A 17,983-nucleotide genomic window follows, 5' to 3' on the forward strand; every position below is an offset into this window, starting at 1 on the left:
AAGTTCTCAGGAGCTGGAGAAGGTCTGGGCTGCAAACAGGAAGTTTTTGTACTTCTGGTTACTTTGTGCCTGGGGCAAAAACTGCAGTCCACCTGGAGACTGCAAGAGAGAATGACAGAACAAAACTACTAACCTTCACTATCTCCACCTGAAGCTTTTTTTCTGGGTGGACATTCTGACCTAGTATCACAGATGGTTCTCTTTCCAGAACTGGCCTCTAGCATGCACCTCACTAGAACCACGCAGCAAAGCATCAGGTATAAACCCTGTTTATGACCTTCTTCACTTAAACAATCTTGAGTGGGACATTTAAAAAATTGTTTTGAATTTTTAAGTTTTCAAAGCACCCGAAGGATCACCTTCTCCTTTGGTATGCTGAGGGCCAAAGAGAAGCAAGCAGAGGCTGGTCAACTAGTCTCAAAATCTCTTTTCCTCCCTCGATGCCGAAGACCCCATGTTGCCCTTTTAGCTCACACGAGGGGCAAGAGGCAGCTTTCCTCCTCCTGCATGCCCGCCTTCGTCAACGACACCCATTAGTCTGCAGTCTTCTAGGGCAGTGGGGGACTCTCGACCACGCACCCGGGGCGCTAGTCCAGAAGTTGGGGCCCCTGGGGTCCAAGCCGGCCCCTGCACATGCAGTGGGGCTGCAGGTCAGCCCCAGGGATGATCCCGGCCCAGCGTGCGGGGTAGGTAGCCCAATGGGCAGTCTCGCTCCGGAGGCGGGCTCAGGCCGGAAGCCACCCCGCGGCACAGCGGCCCCACGAGACGGCGCCCGCGCCCCCGCCTTTTCTGGCACCCGCTCCGCGGCCAAGGGCGGCAGGGGCCAGCCCGCTGGGTCCCCGCCGCGCTCTTTGTCCGGGCCGCGCGCGGGCGGACGCGTGCGCCCCCCGGGTGAAGGGAGGCGCGGAAAGAGCGCGCGGGAGCGCGCGAGAAAGGCTCGCGCCCGCCGGCGGCGCGTGCCCCTTCGCCAGGCAAGCAGTGAGCGAGCACGCGCGCCGCCGCCGCGCCCGCCCCTCCCCCGCGCTCGCCTCGGAACTTGCTGACTGCGCGGCCGGGAGGAGCCGAGCCGGGAGGCGGCGGCGGGAGGCCACAGCGCGCGGGGGTCTCCCGCGTCCCCTCCGCCTCGCCGGGAGCTCGCGCCCTCGCCCAGCCGAGCTCCCACCCCCCCTTTTTTCCGAAGGCGCTGGGCGGCGCCACCCTCCGGCCGGAGCCCGGCACTGCACAACCCCCTCCGACTTTCAATGTTCCACACTCCCCGGCCAGAGCCTCCTCGGCTTCTTTTTTTCCCTCCCCCCCTTTCCCCCCCCCAGCTGCCTCCATTTCCTTAAGGAAGGGTTTTTTTCTCTCTCCCTCCCCCACACCGTAGCGGCGCGCGAGCGGGCCGGGCGGGCGGCCGAGGTAAGGCGGCGGGGCCGGGGGGCCGCGTGGGGGCGGCCGGGGCGGCGGCGGCGGTGGGGGAGGGGGCGGGGGCGGGCAGCTTTGTTCGCGCCGGGCGCCCGCGCCGCCGGTGTCCGCGAGCCGCGGCGGGGCCGGCCGGGCTGCTCGCATCACTTGGCGCCCGGCGCGGCGAGCGCTGCCCGCGGCCCCCGCGCGGCCCTCCCCACAAAGGGCCGCGGAGCTGCGTGGCCGCGCCGCCGGCCGCGGCTCGCCTCCGCGGGCGCGGAAATTTGTTGCACTTCTTGGGGCTTTGTTTGTTTGTTTGTTTTTCCTCTGATTTTTTTTTTCGTTATTTTGGACAAAATGTCGGTCCGTGATGTAAAAATTGAGCGAGGAACCTTGATGGCATGGGGAGCTTTGCAGAAGGTGCAGTTTGAATTTTGCTTTTCCCAGGGTGGCAGCTCGGTCTTGGCCGGATGAATCTTCCCTGCTGGCCGTGGAAACGGCTAGAGCAGCTTGTTAGTTGATTTTTTAAATTCCTAAGTGTTGTATTTAAAGGCTTACGTGCACCGAGGAGGAATCGCCACCTTAAATAAGCATATGGGCGATTAACAGGGTATGTTTTCCTCTTGGAAAGGGAATTTGGTAGCTTTGACCAATGTCAGCGTGTAAATATTTAGACGTTATTAGTGACTTTTTAACATTTTTCAGCAAGATCTGTTATTTACAGTGTGTCATATGTTATTAATGCTCGTTGCCTAAGTTCCCTGGCAAATCTGTTTCATGCCTTCTGAGAAAGTAGACAATTGATAGATTGTCCAAGGGATGGAAAAAAATGTGAGTGGGTTTTCTAACTTGAGTTCGTAAATCCCTGAACGCTGGCGTTGTAAGACCCATCACCTCCCCTGTAACCTTGCTTTACGACGAGATAAGTGTGAACACTTTTGAAGTCTTTTCATTAAAATACGATTTTAGGTGAAGATAAAGAGATGAAAATGCTGTTGGTTTATTTAATAGACTTACCTGTCCTTTCTCCCTTTTCTATTGAAAAGTTTTCCAAGAAATAACTTCACCAAGATGTCCAGTGATCGGCAAAGGTCCGATGATGAGAGCCCCAGCACCAGCAGTGGTAGTTCAGATGCGGACCAGCGAGACCCAGCCGCTCCAGAGCCAGAAGAACAAGAAGAAAGAAAACCTTCTGCCACCCAGCAGAAGAAAAACACCAAACTCTCTAGCAAAACCACTGCTAAGTTATCCACTAGTGCTAAAAGGTAATGTGTGAAAAAAAGGATTACGCATGTTGTCTGTGTTGGACACTTTTGTTGGTTTTACATCAGTAGCAATAGTTGAAAAATACTTCCTTCTTGATCAGTTTTATTTGTACTTGAATGAGTTGTCATTCTTTAGATGGTCTATAAGCCACCTCCCTAGAATTAGGCTTTTAAGCAAACTTGTTCTGTACTTTGGTAACTTCAGTGAGAGTGTCCTTGGAGAGAGATTGGATTAACCTCTGACAGATTGTTTAAGGAGTTGGCAAGGAAAATTTGGTCAACTCAAATTAACTGGTACATTGAGGATATTTCCTTTTTATGAGTCATTTTCTTCTTCATTGAAATTGACACTTCTAGAGATCAGCAGTGCCTCTCCATGAAACTTAATGATCAGAAGTAATCATGTGTGCTAGAAAATTTGTAAATTCAAGGCCTTCCTTGGCTATATTTGAAAGCAAACTTAAAAACTGTGCGCTAAGTCCACTTTCAGTTTTACAAACCTGACTTTAAGTCATATGTCCCAGGTATTACTTTTTGTAGTTAAGCTGTGGTTATATTCGTGTGTCCTTGTGAGGGCAAATAAAACTGAAAAGCAGCCATTTACATTTTAGGTGGCACTTGGTGATTGAAAACTTTGCCATAGTGCCTCTCCACTCTAAAACTTGTGGATATGCTTGACATGCTAATACTCAACAGCAGGAGAAACATATTTTGTTGCATATAAGAGAAAGATCATTTGTTTCCTGTTGATTAATATTATCTGTGATGGTGAAAAAAAGATTCTGTTAATGGGACTCCCATCAGTGGTAGTAGTTGTGGAACATCCATGAATTCTAGGAATTATACATCAGATGTTTCTACAGCCTTCAGCAGTATCGACATTTTGTTCATTTTTTTATCACAACCAAAAGAAAAAGAAAATATAAAAGCTGATCAAATGTTGGCATGCTGTAGTAATTTTCTATGAATTTTTTACTGTTGTGTCAGTAATCAAGTATTAACTAGAGTATTTTATGAAATGAAAGAGGTCATTGAAATAATTTAAAATCCTTTTCAGTTTGTTGTAATCTTGTTGAGGAACATTAAACACATCTTAAGTTTTGAAAGCATTTTAAATTTGAATAAAATAGGAGAACTGCTTTTTTTTCCTCTTACCTCAAGGCTGTCATTACCTCTTCTCCTCCTGAATTTATTAAATTTAAGTGCTGTACTTAAGGTCAGGGAAAACAGATTGGGTTAAATAAAAATGCCAGAGTCCTTTTCAAGTTTTTCACTGGTAAAAATATTTCTAAATTCAAACTTTTTTCTGACAGATAAAATATTGTGCAAATTATTAGTGTGCTCTTGCAGTTGCTGGCTAATTCTCACCTCGGTAAAAGTGGCTTGAAGTCATTGTCAAATATTCTAGTGCTTTCCCTCCTCCCTTCTTGTCTCATTTGCATATAAGCTTGAAAAGAGAATTTCTTTTGTAAAAAGTGTTTTAAAATGCATTTTATATCTTTTATTGAGTACTAGTGGAAGACTATTTCTCAAATCAGGTGTAAATGTCCTACTTATTTACAGTAGCAAGTGAGAAAAAAAGCTGCAAAGTTTCTGTTAAGGGATTTGGGTTATGCCTCTGAGAACAAAGAGGAAGCAGCCATGTTAGCATTACTGAAGGCGAAGCCAGCCTTGCATTTAACTGCATGGTGGTAGAGGGCAGTGTAATTCCCCGGTTATTCTGTAGACTCTCTCAAATCCTTTTTGTCTGTTCTCATTTCACTAACAGAATTCAGAAGGAGCTAGCTGAAATAACCCTTGATCCTCCTCCTAACTGCAGGTAAGAAACAAATTTTGTTGTTTTAATTTCACATTGTGGAAAAACATCAAGAGATTCATGTTTCAGCCTTAGATATTTGTGCTGCAGAAGAAGGTTCATTTGCTTTTTAGCTCTGTAAGTGGATTAAACAAAAATTGTCTAAGATGAATTAAATATGGGAGAAAAAACTTGAGCAGGTATCATGCATTTGGGATTTAAGAATATTATTGATTTTGTGCTTCTTGCTGGGATTAGTTTGAATGGTGCTGATTTTTGTTCTGCTGTAATATTTTTATGGAGTGTATGTGTTCAGAAGTATATTGCAGAAACTTCTAAAATTTGGCTAAGCTTTAAAGTTACCGCTTGTGTGCAATCCGAACTGACCTTCCAAATTTAGAAATTGCTGAATGTGGTGTTATAAAATGTAAATTCAGTAAACAAGAGTATAGTTGTTTCTGTCCTTAAAGACAAATTTTATGTGCTAAGCTAATGGTTTTAGTTGTTGTTTTCTAGAGAATGCATTGTTGAAATTGTTTACATTTTAACCAGATGGTCTAATTGGGAAAATTCTTAGTAATTTTGGTACTTGAAATATGTATGAAAAGCAGTAAATGAATTGAAGTTTGTGGGAAGAAGTCATTTCAGTGAAACTCATGTAGAATAAAGACTGTTGGTTGGTATAAGGTATATTGGAAGTAACTGGTTGGTAATTTTTCCCTGAAACTTCTTTTTAAATTCATCTTACTGCTTAGTTTTTCAGCAGTGACTGTATGGCTTCCACAATTCATCAAACTTAGAAAAACAGTCTTGTAGATAATTTGCATGGAGATACTTGCTCAAAAAAGGAGAGTGGCTGCTAGAAATAGGACATTGTTAAATGGTTTGATATGAAAATGTTTTCTAGTCTTACCTATATATTTGTTGCACGATGTGTTTGCTTGTGATGATCGGACCTACTTCTGAAGTCTGCTTGAGATATAATAGAGTATAATCCAATTGCTTCTTTTTGAGTGTGAACTGGTTCCTTCGATAAGGTGATCTGATCCTTATTTGTAATCAGCCATTTCAGTTCAGAAAGGAAATCTGAATGTAAATAAACTGATTTTAAACAGATAGTAGGATGACAGATATCAGAGTATTAAAGAGTTGTGCTGTCCAGATTTTCAGTTGTAGACCGAAATGTGATGTGCTGTAAATGTGAAATACACATCAGATTTTGAAAACTTAGTTTGAAGAAGAAAGTGTAAAATAGCTTATTGATTTTCAAAAAAAATTACATATTGAAAATAATATTTTTGATATGTTGGGTTATATGAAATGTTTTAAAAATAATTTTGCATTTTTACCATTTTAATGTGGCATTTAGACAATTTAAAATTACATATGTGGCTTACATTTTGTTTCTGTTGAACAGTATTGCTTTAGAGAATAAATAAGTCGAAGTATTTCCTTCCAGGCTTCTAAATGGTGTGTCAAATCTGTAGCTGTTTAGGGAGGTCAAGTTAAATTTGCTCTCTGGAAGAATCACTTAACTTGCAGAGTGTATTCGGTATTTCTCATCATAAAAGATATAAAGATCTATCAATTCAAAACTCTTAAATGTTTTAAAATTGCATGTAAGGTCAGACTTTTTTAAAGGTTTTTTTTTGTTGTTGATTTTCTGCAAATGGCACAAAGTAGGGTAGTTGTTTAAATCTAGCAAGCCCAGTACACATGTGTTGAATGCCCTCTGAGCAGTAGCTTAGTGTTGCAGTTGCTGAAGAAATATGCTTTACATGTTTAACCCAGGAATGTTGCCACAAGGTCACTGAGGATTATTTTAGAGGAAGTAGTCTTTCTTGGAGATAGAAAGTTTAACTTATTTTTATTTTTCTCTTCATATGCCAGATTTCCTTTCAGTCCATGAAATAATGCTTCACATTTAGGTGAAATAATAGTGAAATAGTAAACCTTTGAGCTTGCTTGTAAGCATTAACTCAGAATACATCATCTGTGCTTTCCCTCTTCCCAGCTTGTAACTATTGCAAATAGCATCTTTCACTTCTCTGGTTCCTGTAATATATGAGTTTCTTTATGACTGTGTGAGTGATTAAAGAAAAAAAAAAACAACAACAAATTATTTGTCTTAGTGTGGGATTGGAGAAGTATTTTTTATTAGTTTAGGGACAGTCTTCTTTCATATTCCAGACAAGTAAAATATCCACGTGCTTTGTGTGTTTTACTATAAGTCTTTGGATTCTTTTGGGTGAAAGATCTAGTCCTTGTCCTTGAGCAGGAATTTGGAATATTGAGGATTTAGTGGAGGCATGCTAGGATTTTGACAAGTTTCCAAATTTGTGTTATATATTCATCTTTGTGTCAGATATATACCTATGGTGTCCTTGTAATTCACAGGTGCATCGGTGAGAATTTTAGCTTTATAGTGGTTGTACAGTTTAAATTTATTAATTTATGTTATAATTAAAAGTGGGATTCTATATTAATAATTCTAGAATATATGAATTCATATTGCCTGAAAGCTATGAAGCTTAATTGTTTTGACTTTTCATTTGTAGTTAATCAGAATGCCATTAAGGTTTTGAATGTGATTTTTATGAACTTGTCAAGTCTGTGACATGTAATTCTTCAGGGAAGAATTGTAAGGTATATCTGTGTACATTCAGGAAAAACTTGAATGAAATACATGAAAACTCAACCAAACCAAAATTACTCAGACTTAAGATTTTTCTTAAATCCCTTCTGGTGTCCAATTAATAAAATATTCTTTAGTTATTATATAGCTGTGTCTAATATGTATACACTCAAGGTGATCATAGGAAAGATTTAATTGTTGAATTAAGTGTGTGGCTTTAAACATGTTTGAGTATATTTTAAAAGTATTGATATTTCTTTTCCTGATAGTATGAAAGTTTGGTAAAGTGTTATTTCCAGTGATTTGATGGCATTTCAGTTTTTAAGTATTGGAGTGCTTTAGGCCAAAGCATTCTAAACACAGGGATATAATCCTAACTTCAATTTATATTCTTTATGTATTCTCGATTACAATATAAGCAGTTGATAGACCAGTGAGGATGAAGGGAAATTGTATTATGTACATTTCCTTATCTGTTTTTAGAGAAAGTTATTGACTAGAATTGAGTGATGTCCTGTTTAGACATTTATATCTCCTTCCCAAAGGGTGTCCTTGTCCTCTTAGTTACCACTTGACATGTGGCAAAAGTTTAGAAAGGTGCTGGATTTTTAACTCAGGTTCTGATTCTTTCCATATCTGAGAAAGTACAAAAATATGCTTTAAAAATATTCTTTAATATGTTCAGGTTGAATATATGTTAAGGTGGCTAGTCAGGGACATTTGTAAATAGTATTTGAATGTTAGAAAGGCCTTATTGGGAGGGATGTGTTACATTATCAAGTTATAGTATTAATGTGTAAAATCTGAAAGTAGCTACTATAATGCTTGCAAATTTTGCTAATTTTCTTCTTTTTTAAAAAAAATTAACAGAAGCAGCAGTTAAGTTCTAGACCAGAAGTTGACAAACCCTGTTTTACTCATAAGCCTAATTGTCTAATTGTGGATGAGCTCTACCTCCTTTTAAGGGTTACCACCGCTCTGCACCATTTCTAGGGAAGATAGAACTTTGCTTCTCAGGGTGATCTTCAGACCAGCAGTATTTGCATCACGGGTGAGATTTTTAGAAATGCAGAATCTTGCCTTCCCCACTGCAGAAGTACTGAATTGGGATCTGAATTTTATTAGCATTCCCTGGTGAATTGTATGTATATTAAGATTTGAAAAGCACTGATACTGGATCTGTGCTGTGAGGGTTCAAATCCTTGCTCTGGCACTTATTAACTGTGTTACCTTAGATAGGTTATGGGCTATTTCTGTCTTTCAGTTTCTTAGGTGTATAATGGAGATTAAAGTGATACCCCCAATACCCACTTTCTTTTTTTTGTTGTTGTTGTGAGTAGATGAATTAACATATTTTAATTTTTTTAACAGTGTAATTGGGTCAGTAAAGTGGCCATAGCATGGTTAAAGAGCTAGTTTAGCAGTATGCTCTCATATTTGTTGTCATTTTTTTTTTTTTTTTTTACTGCATCAGCATCCTACTATAGGAATAATTTCATCTTAATTCTGCACCTATTAATTTAATAATTAAGTAAATGATTATTGAGAATATATCAAGCAGCTGTTTTTTGATGTTAGTAAAAGAGGCACTTTGGAACGTGAATAAAAAATGAAAATGAACCTAAGAACATTGGGCAAAGTTAAATAGTATATCCCTTTAAAGGAATGTGCTTACGGTCAATGATATTTAATTCAATAGAAAATGTTCTGATTGTCCAGTGAATTATAATAAAACATTTTAAAATAATAGCGATAGTTATGTTTTCCCTTTTAAATATTCCATTATAAGAATTTGTAGTTTTACTGAGAATGAGATTATATCAGTGTTTGTAAAATTTAGATTCTGAATTGATATAATATATCTGTTATCTAAACATAGGATTCTTTGCTTCTCTGTGATCTAAGGAGAGATTTGGGGAGCCTTTTCTAATAGGTATATGAAGGCGGGTCATCAGAATAACATGTAATAGCTACACAGCTTTGCTGGTTGCTTATACAATACTTGGTTTAAAAAACCCTCTTACACATATGAATAGATTGCTTTTTCTTTTATACATTTATTGTTATTGCTTATATTAGTGTGTGCTACAGGAAGGTACCCTATTTTATAAAACAAAATTGTATCGTTAATCATCTGATCCTTTTATTTTCAATGCTTGAAAAATCCTGTAACTACCTTTTTATAAAAATTAAATCTTACTTGATTTGTGAAACAGAGAAGTACAGAACTACTTTGACTGAAAGTGTTTTGCATCCTACTCTACTGTGGTCAGCTACCAAGAGATAATTCTTCTTATTACTAGTTAAATTTTGGCATCAGCCTAAATCTCAAAAATCGTGAGGATTTTTCTTGGTACTTGGACATTACTGATAATTTTAAACGATATTTCATTTTTCAGTAAGCTAATAGTTGCTTCAACACAGCTTAATACACAATCCAGTGTGTTAATGCTATGTACTGTAATTATTTACTTGTTCATCTGTCTTCTACAAGAGTTAGTGTTATTTTGAAAGGAGGATTGTCTTAAGCATCTTTGTATCCTCACATAGTGCTTTGCATGTGAGGATTTATTAAATTAATAAATAAATTGAAGGAATAGAAATTCTAGGTGAAATAATGGCTGGATTGGAGAAAATTAAATACCTAATCTGATCTTTTTTTTTTTTTTTTTTCCTTTTTAGGGACACACTCGCGGTATATGGAAGTTCCCAGCTTAGGGGTTGAATTGGAGCTGTAGCTGCCAGCCACGGCCACAGCCATGGCAGTGCAGGATACAAGCCATGTCTGTGACGTACACCACAGCTCACGGCAGCACCGGATCCTTAACCTCATGAGCGATGCCAGGGATTAAACTGGCATCCTTATGGATCCTAGTCGAGTTTGTTACCATTGAATCACGATGGGAACTCCTATATTTTTTACTTTTTCATCATTGTAATTTTTATATGGTTATTCAGATATATTTGGCTACCATTTTTATTATAAAAGGAAATTGATTCACAGTGAGACTATTTCCCTCATATATGCCAGTGTAGCAGAAGGACTCACTACTGTTGTGACTAAAAGTTTTTTTCCAAAAGAATGATGTCATTGAAAGTGATATTCTCCACCCCTGAAAGGTCACATTTTTATTAGAGATCTATTTAAGTTCAATGCAGATAATGTAATCACAAAGTGGGTGAAAATTGTGCATTTAAAAAGTTTTGTGGTTACTTTGCATCTACATACAAGACTCCTAAATTGTTTTGTTCCTTTCTGTAGGTGACCAGTTGGTCCCTTATTTCCTCCGCGAATAAGTTCCTATAACAAAGATGGATATGTTTAGTTATAAGAAAGTCAGCAGGAGTTGCCATTGTGGCTTAGTGGGTTATAGACCCAGTGTTGTCTCTCTGAGGATGTGGGTTTGCTCCCTGGCCTTGTTCAGGTCAAGGCTCTGATGTTGCTGCAAGTTGTGGCATACGTTGCAGGTGCGGCTTGGATCTGGTGTTGCCCTGGCTATGGTGTAGGTCTCAGCTGCAGCTCAGTTCGACCAGTAGCCAGGAATCCCATATGCTGCAGGTGTGGGCTGTTAAAAAAAAGTAAACAAGCCATTGTTGCTTAGAGTGTGTGAGGGCATTCTGATTGAGAATGGAGAACTTGATCTGCCGTTTTCATCTATCTACAAAGTTAAGATAAATACATAAAATAAAACCATTTGTAGATCTAGAGAAATTGAAAATGATTTTTTTTTTCCTTCCCATGTTGCTTTTGACCAGGAAACATGTTTGGCATTTGAGTACAATCTAAAAGAAACATCTTTAAACTTTTAATATTTCTCCTGCCTCTGGATTGGTTGTTCTCAACTAGGGGTAATTTTTGTCTCCTTATCCCCTCCCCCCTCAGTCTGTGGGACAATTGGCAGTGCCCAGAGACTTCACAACTGAGGAAAGAGGAGCCACTACTGGTAATTCAGTGAGTAGAGGTCAGGAGTGCTGCTAAATACCTTTCAGTGCCTACCCTAGGTCAGCCCTCACCCACAAAGATTTACCTGGACTGAAATGGAAGTAGTGCTGAGGTTGAGAAATCCTGTAGTAAATATTTATTCCAATATATTACCTTTTTAATTTTTGCATAGTTTGCTTTTTACTGTTTTCCTATCTTATAGTGATGCTTTCTGAGTATATTCTCCTATACTTTCCTCAACTTGGTATCCCTATCTCCCACTACTCTTATGCTATAGTTTATCTTATATTATCTGATACATGTGTGTTGTTTTCTGTGAACCTATAGGCTATCTTGGTTACTTGCTAAATTAGGGTATATTGAGGCTAGAAATAATACTTACAGAAGTATTTTTAATTAACTAGTCTCTTGCTAGTTACTTACATACCCTTGCATGATACTAGCTTTAGGCTGACTGTTTCTGTGTGGCTAATAGGAATATTGAAGTACCATAGAGTAGAAATATCATTGGAAAATCATCAAAATTCATTTGATTCAGTACATCGAATTACAAATAGATTAGTCAGTCATGCTCTTCATTTGATTTTTATTTTTATCATTGAGACAATACAGAGATTATTTACTTTGATTATTGTTAAAAGTGCTCAATCTTTTATTTCAGGCCCATAGGGCCAATGGTGTTTGAGAATGTGGATTCAGATTTTAGAAAGGAAATGTGATGTGTTTGTTGTGTTTTTTTTGTAACACCCCCAGTGGGTTCTAAGGCACTACCCTGTAATCAAACACATTCATATTTCTACACCAAAACTATGAGTGTTCATACAAGTGGGATAAATAGAGACTACAGATAGTTTCATGTTAGTTCGTGTTGGTGTTGCTGCCAAATTATTTTTGTTAAAGTTTATTCCTTTGATTTTTAGAGCTTTGGGATTCCAGAATTGTACGGTGACAAATGACACCAACTATTTTGTGCATGGTGAAAGGATATTAACAGTCTTGTTCTGTTTTTCTTTCATTTACCTGTTTCCTAATAGCTGTTTTTAGTTCCTCAGTTGTTATTTTTGGATCATTACTTTTTTCTTTTTAATTGTATGCTTAACTAGAAAAAAATTTAGGCTCTTGATTTTAGAGTTCTTTCTCCTTAAGGTAAAACTATAAGTATCAGGTTTTTTTTAAGCTATTCTTGTATATTGGATTACTTTTCTACTTTGCTATCAATATTATCTTTTAATTATTCTATTCGTTATGGATATACAAAGTTTCACAAAAAGGAATATATCCTTTAATACTTAAACACAGGACTGGCCATTTTTATGTGTATGCATTTCGTCTTAACAGCATTTGAATACAGTTAGGCTTTAGAAGGATATGTTAAATTTTGCTAAGCTGTGTTGCATTAACAAAAAACATAGAAAGCTTAAAACATGAACATATAAATGTTTATTTCTCACGCGTGTGAAGTCCACTGTAGGCCCAGGGACTGTCTTGGGTAGCTCTTCCATGTGTTGGCTTGGATCTGTGCGGCTTATATCCTGTAGCTCTGCCACTTGGAACATGTGTCCAGGCAAGATAGCTAGAGGGTCATGTTCTGGCTTTAATTTAATGTGCTTTGGACTGGAAGTAAGATGTGAATTAATCACATGGCCTCAACTAACTGTGGCTGGAAAACCTAGGGGAGCATGTGGGTATTCAGTGAGAAAAATTAGTTCCTCTACCTATATATGAAGGATATATACTTCATGAGTAAGTGCCTTTCACTCTCATTTCAGAAAAGAGGAAAGAGGAAATAATTGAGCACCCAGCCTGACACTACTGGATTCCATGGTATCATGCCTATTAATGTTCTATCTTGCTTCATTCCCCAAACAATCTTATGAAGTATCATTCTTGTTAAGATTTCAAAACCTAATCTGAAAGTTGTTACATGTGTAGTGCTTATATACATACATAACAGCTCCAGGGCAAAAATCTAGGCATACTTTTAATGTGAAAGTAAGCACTTACGCTTTTGTATGCTGCTGGAGAAATTTGGTAAAAGCATTCAGTTGTTTATGGGTCTAGAAGTGCATGCTTAGTGTTAGTATATCTTATTTGCTTATAGTCTCTTGAAGGATCCAAAGTACTGTATGGTTTCAGAACCTGGCAAGAGAGATCCAGTTGGAGAAAGAACAGTTTCCTTCTTTGGCTTGGGGGTGGTAGGTCTGCCTTAGTTGTTGGGTGTTTTTTTTTTTTTTTTTTTTTTTTTTTTCATGTTTTTAGGGCCATACCCGCAGCATATGGAGGTTCCCAGGCTAGGGGTTGAATCAGAGCTGCAGCCACAGCTGCCGGCCTGTGCCGCAGCTACAGCAATGCCAGTTCCAAGCAACATCCGTGACCTCCACTGCAGCTCACAGCAGTGCTGGATCCTTAACCCACTGAGCAGGGCCAGGGATTGAACCCACATTGTCCTGGATAACATGCTGAGCCATAATGGAAACTCCAGTTTTGTTTTTTTTTTTAATCATTCAGAAGCATTTTCTTTTCAGGGAACTTTCCCCAAGTTGCCAGCTCTCTTGCCTATTCTTTTTCCTTGTAAGGAAGAAGGTCAGGGATTGAATGTGATCATAACGAAAAAGCAAATCTTTGTTCTCTGGCTTGTAATTCCTTGTGTAGTAAGGCTTTTCTTTGGGTAAAGAAATGGCTTTAAATCTACCTCAGCTTTTTTCTCTGGGGTATTGTGAAGCGGTCTATGTCTATGAATTGCTTTGAAGTTGGGAAAAACATCTCACTACAGATACAATTTCTAGCTTTATGGGGAAAAGCCCCAATCACAAAGGATTTTAGAAGTATTTTAATGCTGATTCCTCAGCAACATGTGTACTTGTTATTTTTTAATCCTGATACCAGATCTGACTTTTTATGGAAATTTTCCTTTATTTTAGATCTCTCTTTGTTTTGTTTTATATAGTTTCATAGTTTATTTAAGCACTGTTTTTCTTAAATCTGTGAATTTATACAGATATATTCCTAGATAATGATATGAGGGCTTGTTTTTTTTTTTTTTTTTTTTTTTTCCCTGGGAGTCTCTTTGGAAGAGAAGCTGGTCCACTTGGCAAAACAGACTTAATGTTTCCAGTGTGACCTGCTAGGTTTATATAGTTCATTTTAGCTTGAGGAAACTAATGAATTTTGTGAGTCAAGTCTGTGTCTTGCTTCTTGTCTAAATGCAATATTAAAGTTAAATTCTAAAATTTTCAGATGTTTCTTTTCTGTTGGCATTTCATCAGTTTTATAAGGGTATAGAGAAGAAACAGCATAAGCTTGTTTTTAACACCTGTGTTAGATGTGCAGGCCAGTAAGACATGATTAACCTAAGTAATAGCAAGAGGGTCAAATTTCTAGTTATTAAACTTTTAAAAATCCAAGCCTCCTCTATTTGGTCCTTGGTGTATATAACCTTAATTTTATGGTTATTTGCAGCAGATAGAACTTTGAAAGGGACTGCAATATTGCCAGTATTCATTTATTGTCTAAGGTTTAGTCTGCCTGTTTTGGAGAGATTTGCACCATTTATACCATTCTGAAGTTTCTTTGCTGCTTCATTGTCCCAGAGTAAATATACTTTGTCATTCTGTTTAACTTCTCGCTTGTCTGGGGAAAAATAAAGACATCTCTAGTCTGAAATTGCTTTTGGGAATATAGCTCCACATGTTTTGGTCTGAGTGAAAGGCCTAGGGAAACATGAATTTTGTTACCTTTTTATTTTATTTTCCTTTACTTATAAATCATGATGATTCTCCCTTTACATCCATGAGACTCGCTTTTTATAAACACCATTCATTCCCTTTCTGAGGGTGGTTATTTGTAGTTTGTTTCGCCATTTACAATCTTATAGGCCCTTTACAAATGGATCATTTTTTTAACATTAAATTTTAGTAGGTCAAGAATCCATTTATTTAAAGTCCCCAAGAGAATCGATCTTAGAAGATTGCGGCTACATGTTTTTTATGGCTTCCTACTGCTTTCTGTAGTCTTCTCAATTTAAACAGTAGCAACAACAAAATATAGAGGGCATCATAAGACCTTGGCTTTATGGTTTTATTTTTGTTTCACACTTGTTTCTGAGGGTATTGGTAGTATTTGTTGGATTTGTTTTATATATATATTTGTAGTAAATTTACCTGCTGTCACAAAGAGGGAAAATGTAACATTTGAAGGGTTTGAACACAAACTTAGGGTGGAATTCAATGACAGTTTTAACTAGTGTACTTTTAGATTTTCTTACATCAGTGTCTGTTTAAAATTTTTAAAGACATTTCTATTATATCCTCCCAGATGGTTAATATCCCCATATCTATTAGAAGACTATGCCAAGTATTCATTTTGTTCTTTTATAAGCCTTAAGATAAACATGTTGCAAATGATTGCTTTTCCCTCTGTTGAGGTTTTTAAATTTTTTTTAAATAACTTTATTATGAAGAACTTGACGTGTATACAGACGTAGATAGACTAGTGTGATGAACACCCATGTAGTGGTCTCTCAGTTTCAGTAATTTTCACCCTTGACCAATCTTATTCCATTTTGTAACCCCAGCCATTTCACCCTCCCATATTACACTGAAGCAGATCTCAGGCATCATTTTGTCTACATTTTTAAAGAACAGATATTTCAGTATGCATTTTCGAAAGATAAGGACCTCTTTTACACAGTGTTATTAACCACAGTGTTATTAACACATCTAAAAATAACAAAATTTCTAAATTAGTCATTGTTCAGATTTACAAATATCTCAGGGTTGTCTGCCTTTCCTCCTCACAACTAATTCGATTCAGTATCCAAATAAGTCACATTGTGATTGGTTGATATGTTTTTTGTATCTTCTAATCTGAGTCTGGATTTTGCTCATTGCACTCTTATGGCATAGTTTAATATCTTTCTTTGTGTTCACATTTCCTATAACTTTGGGAGTTAGGTCAAGAGGCTTGTTCCAATTTAGGATTGATTACCCCTTCCTCCCTTTTCTTTTGACAATATTTCTTCATAGGTGGTAGTGAGCTTTTCTTTCAGTAAACACATAAGATCTGATTGTCTTTTTGTGATACCTGGAGCCATTGGAATACATCTCTAAAGAGAAACTTATCCACATCTTCTATTCTGATCTGGTAACTTAGTGAAGTCAGGATACATGCTTAATTTTTACCCTTGTTTATCAGATTTACTTTTTTCTTCCTTTTCAAATAATGAGTTGGTTTCATAGTATTCTTTTCAGACTCATTGTGAACTCATTTGTTATTTTTCAGTCCATTGCAGTACTGTAGAATATTGACACTATAATCCTTATAGACCATCTTAATTTTAAGTCAACTTCAACTTAAATTGCTTTGCCTTAGGAAACTTTGGGTGTATAAAAGTTGCATGGACATTTCTGGTGATAAAGTAATACAAATTCATGTTTTTCAACTTAACCGTTGCCCTAGGTATTATTTTGAAAACTGAATACTGTTTTAAATATCTGACCTGTTCCTAGCCACCTCTTCATCATTTGTCAAGGGATAATTAAGGTCCGAGCATTAGCATAATTGAAATATCTTTATTAGAACTATAGATCTGTTTTTAAGTTCTGAACTAAAGTGGATCAAGTTGGATGCAAAGACCTTTATCAGAATCAGTTTATCACAAGAATTAAATTCTGGACTGGGCTGTGCTTTACCTTAGAAGACACTGGGTATCTTTGCTGACATAAAGCTGGTAAGGCCTCTCAATATTGTGGCCATCAGAAACCATCTTCTCCTATTTCCAAATGTCTTGGGTGGAAGAGGAGTTATTTCCAGTTGCAAATTACTGTGCTAGATTCCACATTGTAATGGTAGCCAAACATAATGTTGTAATAAAAATACTTGTATAGCATTGCTAGAGGTAGTGTATAATAGACTTCTGTAAAATCTATCATGACCAAACATATATGATTTTTACGGCATATGTAATTGTCTTACATGCAAAAATAGATATTTTCATATTCTAGCATTTTACTTTTTTACACCTCCCCCAAACTCTGAAATCTTATACTAAATTTAAGCTTTGTGCATGAGCTTAACATGTACATATACACACTCTCTGGCAAATATGTGTCTCTGTATACTCCTTTGAACTTTTTATTATCAATGAATTTGATTTTATTTATAGGAAAATCAGTGCTCTTAACAGGATTTTTCCGCTAGCCCATTGCCTCAAACTGAACCTTTCATTTTCATTTGTCTACAGTCTCTAATTCCCCTAATCTTATTTTTGAGAGTTTTTTTTTTTTTTTTTTTAAAGTCCTTTCAATTCTGTCATCTTTTCTTATCCACTGTCTGGTTTCCCATTTATCTTGAGTTAACTGAGCATATATGTGGCCACATTTTCACTTTTCTGTCTTGTATTTCTTTCATCTTTGTGTTATCTGGCTTTTCCTCTTCTGTTTTATTTTAAAAAGCTATTTGATAATCTAGTTGTCATATGATTTATTTTTAATGTCTTTTTCATGCCTATTTTCTTATATCTCTTTCAACTTCTTTTTGACATTCCCAAAATGTCTCCTTTCTCCTGATTACTGTTCTTTACTATTTAGTATTTCCTTCTTTGTGTGGTATGTATTCTTTCTTCACCTTTGTGTCTTTTATCCCTTCTCATCATCCCTCAACACTCATGCCACGTTGTGTCAGAGATGCTTTTTGATTACGGAATGCTTTCAGACATCTTAGTGGTTGTCCATCAAGATTTTTGCCTTTGGCTCTAATCTTTATTTTTATCTTCTATTATGTATAAAAGGTATGCTCTAGAAAAAGCAGTCTATTTCCCACCCCTGGGTGTAAGTGACATGGATTTTCTGGGCTCTACATCTTTATTTACTTTCTCTTACTGCCTAGAATGGCTTTCATCCACCAAACAGTAGTGTTCCTTTCAGGCTTATTTCAAATCCTACATCCTTGTGAAGCCTTTCCTG

The 17,983-nt window shown here is 37.6% G+C and overlaps 1 protein-coding gene across 4 annotated transcripts in view; it reads left to right on the forward strand.

Moving 5' to 3' along the window:
• Positions 815-17,983, forward strand: part of UBE2E3 (ubiquitin conjugating enzyme E2 E3) — a 91,386-nt gene continuing 74,217 nt past the window's right edge. The window contains exons 1-3 of one of the 4 annotated variants that reach the window (XM_021076031.1): positions 815-1,398; positions 2,430-2,648; positions 4,417-4,467. In XM_021076031.1, the coding sequence (XP_020931690.1) occupies positions 2,455-2,648; positions 4,417-4,467 (245 nt within the window). In that variant the 5' untranslated portion in view covers positions 815-1,398; positions 2,430-2,454. Of the gene's footprint in view, positions 1,399-1,525; positions 1,994-2,429; positions 2,649-4,416; positions 4,468-17,983 lie in introns of those variants that run through there. The other 3 variants (XM_021076034.1, XM_021076032.1, XM_021076033.1) reach the window with 3 other exon arrangements.

This window comes from Sus scrofa, chromosome 15 (genome assembly GCF_000003025.6).
Source record: "Sus scrofa isolate TJ Tabasco breed Duroc chromosome 15, Sscrofa11.1, whole genome shotgun sequence".
Classification (NCBI taxonomy): domain Eukaryota; kingdom Metazoa; phylum Chordata; class Mammalia; order Artiodactyla; family Suidae; genus Sus; species Sus scrofa.